The sequence below is a fragment of the Otolemur garnettii genome, unplaced genomic scaffold (genome assembly GCF_000181295.1).
Source record: "Otolemur garnettii isolate 467f Iridium unplaced genomic scaffold, OtoGar3 scaffold00063, whole genome shotgun sequence".
In the NCBI taxonomy this organism is placed as follows: domain Eukaryota; kingdom Metazoa; phylum Chordata; class Mammalia; order Primates; family Galagidae; genus Otolemur; species Otolemur garnettii.
In genome coordinates, this window is record NW_003852458.1 from 10,067,828 (window position 1) to 10,071,476 (window position 3,649).

The 3,649-nt window shown below is 42.3% G+C and overlaps 1 protein-coding gene across 1 annotated transcript in view; it reads left to right on the forward strand.

Moving 5' to 3' along the window:
• ZNF131 (zinc finger protein 131) overlaps positions 1-3,649 on the forward strand; it is a 42,208-nt gene that overhangs the window by 4,736 nt on the left and 33,823 nt on the right. Inside the window, exon 3 of the mRNA XM_023515015.1 lies at positions 470-488. Within this exon, the coding sequence (XP_023370783.1) occupies positions 470-488 (19 nt within the window). The remainder of the gene's footprint in view (positions 1-469; positions 489-3,649) is intronic.

Consider the following 3,649-nt stretch of genomic DNA (forward strand, 5'->3'; position numbering starts at 1 on the left):
TTTGAGGCAGAGTCTCACTTTGTCGCCCTCAGGGGAGTGCATGGCGTCACAGCTCACAGCAACCTCCAACTCCTGGGCTTAGGTGATTCTCTTGTCTCAGCCTCCTGAGTAGCTGGGACTACAAATGCCCACCACAATGCCCAGCTATTTTTTTATTTGTTGCAGTTTGGCTGGGGGCCGGTTTCAAACCCTCCACCCTCCGTATATGGGGCTGGTACCCTACACACTGAGCTACAGGTGCCACCCTTAACTTTGATTTTCATCTGTAAAATATGTCCAAGAATTTTCTGTTGTGTTTTAGGCACTTTGAATATTATCTTTTGAATATTAAAATCCTCTGGAGAATGGTTTTTGTTTGTTTGTTTTGTTTTTTTTGGCAGGGCCTCAAGCTGTCACCCTGGGTAGAATGCCATGGCATCACAGCAACCTCCAACTCCTGGGCTCAAGTGATTCTCCTGCCTCTGCCTCCCAAGTAGCAGGGACTACAGGTGCCTGCCACGATGCCCAGCTATTTTTGGTTACAGCCGTCATTATTGTTTGGTGAACCTGCCAGCTCTGGTGTATGTGGCTGGCGCCTTAACTGCTTGAGCCACAGGCGCTGAGCCAAGAATGGTTTCGTTTTGATTTGATTTGGGTCTTGTTTGTTTTAGCAAGCGGTCAACCCAGTTAGGTTCAGACTTTGCTCTGGAGGCTGTAAATCCAATTCAGATTTAATTTTTAAAAACTTTGTAGTGCTGTTCAGGTCCTAGGTGTGTGGCTTTGAGATCTGGGTGGTAGTCCATGTTGTAGAGCAGGTCTCAAGCCTTGGCTATGTAGCTCAGTGGTGCATTCTAGATTGTATACACAGATTTAGAGGACCCTTCTCCAACCTCCTCCTCCCTATGATTTCATTTGTATACAAGGTCTCAGGAGCTCCTATTCCATGGTTCTCTGGCTAGAGACTCTTAGCTTCTGTGTGCTTTCATACACTTTCTGCAGAAAGATCCATTTCCTGGACAAAGAGGTGAGAGAAAAGGCAGAGAAAAAAATACATTAGTTCTCTTCTTCTTCACATCATTGTCTCTTTACAAGTTCTTGTGTCAAGAGAACTTTCTCTTGGGAGTTTAGATGACTGCCATCAGCCACAGGTGTGCAGTCTAACTGGGACTTTCTCGAGGCAGAGCTGAGAGAGGAAAAATTGCCAAGTATCCCCTCCTCCTGGCCTCGGCTCCCTTGATCTCCCCCTTCCTGGTTCTCTAGCCAGGAGTTTCTCTTGGAGCTTTTTTCTGTCTCCACCTACTGCTCACTTAGGGATTTGGTCTGTCCTCACATCTAAGCCAGAATATGTAGGAGGAAAAATAAAAAGTAGGAAACTTACTGCAATTTGAATCTTGATTTTTCTCCCCAATCTGCTTACTTCTGTTTACTTTTAAGACTCCTTGTGTATTTATGTATTTCTCTTCAGAATTTTTAGTTGCAATCAGTGGCCAAAATAGGGTGAACTGTTTTCTCCATCTTAGCTAGAACCAGAATTCCATCTGTAAAATATGAATGTTAGAAACACCAGGGAGCTTTTAAAAGTACTAGTGCCCAGGCTATATCTCCAGTAATAATTATTTCAGGGGTGGAATTCAGGCATCTGTATTTAAAAGTTCTCTAGGTTTTTGTTACTCAAGGTATAATCTAAGGACCAGTGATGGATAGGAGTCACCTGTGAACTTGTTGGAACTATAGACTCAGTTTTTACTCTAGACTTACGCAGAGCAAGATTCCTATGTGATTTTCCTGTGCACAGAAAAGTTTGAGCATCACTGCCCTAGGCTGATTCCAATGTGCAGTCAGAGTTGAAGACCACTGCCTTATACAACTGTGTAAAAGCAGGTAACTTGTAGGTAAAAGAAACTTAGGTTATAATGTGCTCTGAATTTAAACTCATTAGATGTAAGCTGAGCTAGTGCCCCATGTGTTCTGAGTCCCTGGTGAAATAAATTATCTTTGATTAGAACCACAGTTTTGGCTTTGGCTTCAAATCAGATTTGTTGCTTTGGAAGCCAGTTGCATCCCAGCTCTATAAAATCTTCAGACATTCATCCCTTTCTTCAGAACATACAACCTTCTAACCCGAGCCTACGGGTTTTTTAATTTATTGTTTTTCTACTTTACCTTAAACCACAGATCCATAAATACCTAGTTTCTCTATAACAGCAACTGTGCCATCATGTCCAGAAGTCTTAGCCCTTCCTGTCAAGGACAGAACATCCATGCATAATTGTAAGTAGTTTTCTACCAATTAGAGAAAGGCCAGAATGTTGCCTCCCTTTTGCTTCTTTCCAAACATTCATGTCAGGGAAAAGACTCAGGTTGTATTTAGCATTTTTTCTTAGATGCTCCTTTAGAGAAATTGTATTTTCTTGCACACTTCTGATAAGAAAAGAGAAAGGGAGGGTGGCGCCTGTGGCTCAGTGAGTAGGGTGCCGGCCCCATATACCAAGGGTGGCGGATTCAAACCCAGACCTGGCCAAACTGTAACAAAAAATAGTCGGGTGTTGTGGCGGGTGCCTGTGGTCCCAGCTACTTAGGAGGCTGAGGCAAGAAAACCATCTAAGCCCAAGAGCTGGAGGTTGCTGTGAGTTGTGAAGCCACAGCACTCTACCAAGGGCAACAAAATGAGATGCTGTCTCTGGGAAGAAAAAAGAAAAGTGTAAGGGATTGATGAGAAAATCCCTTACTGCTAAGATTTGTAAATTATCAAATTAATCCTGGTAGACAATAAAATATTTTCACAGCTGTGCTTCTGCCACTACTTCATTTATCTGGACAGGTGTTAACATTTTGGTTCATATTAACTAATTAGGTCCCTGCTTCCTATGACAAAGTTGAGCTACTCATTAAATTAAAAAAAAATCTTTATTCCAATTTGATTCCAAAGATCAGGGATCAATACATTAAGTCTATAGGTGATCGATCAATCAAGACTGGGATCTAAGTCCACAATTCAAGTCCTTTGTATTTCTCAGAATTCTGGATTTTGGCTCGGCGCCTGTGCTCAAGTGGTTAAGGCACCAGCCACATAACACCTAAGGTGGCAGGTTCAAATCCAGCCTGGGCCCGCCAAACACAGTGATGGCTGCAGCCAAAAAAATAGCCAGGCATTATGGTGGGCACCTATGGTCCCAGCTAGTTGGGAGACAGGCAGGCGGCTTGCTTGAGCCCGGGAGTTGGAGGTTGTAACCAAGTATTAATATTAAAACATAGCATGTTAATATTCACTCTAAAACTCCACGTGGCCTCCTATCAGTTCAGATCAAATTTATGGAGAAACTTCAATTTATGGAGAAACTTCTGGTTTTAAGAGATTGGAAGTAGAAGCAATATGGATACTATCTGAGAGATAATGAGGTGGCAGAATTAAAAAGATTTGTCATTCAAAATGATGGTGAGGGAGAGGTAGAAATAATGTATATGTTTTGAAATGGCAAATATAAGAGCAGATCGAAGATGATTAGCTCTACTGTTATTTGCTGAGTTTCGGGTCTGTGTGTAATGGCTAAGTTGAAATGATCATCAAGGATCTGGAACTCCAGGAGATAAGATCTCAGGTATTGCTTAGGCATGGGCATATAGACCTATCCTTTTTTCTGTGGAATACTGAGCAGATAGATGTTTAGGT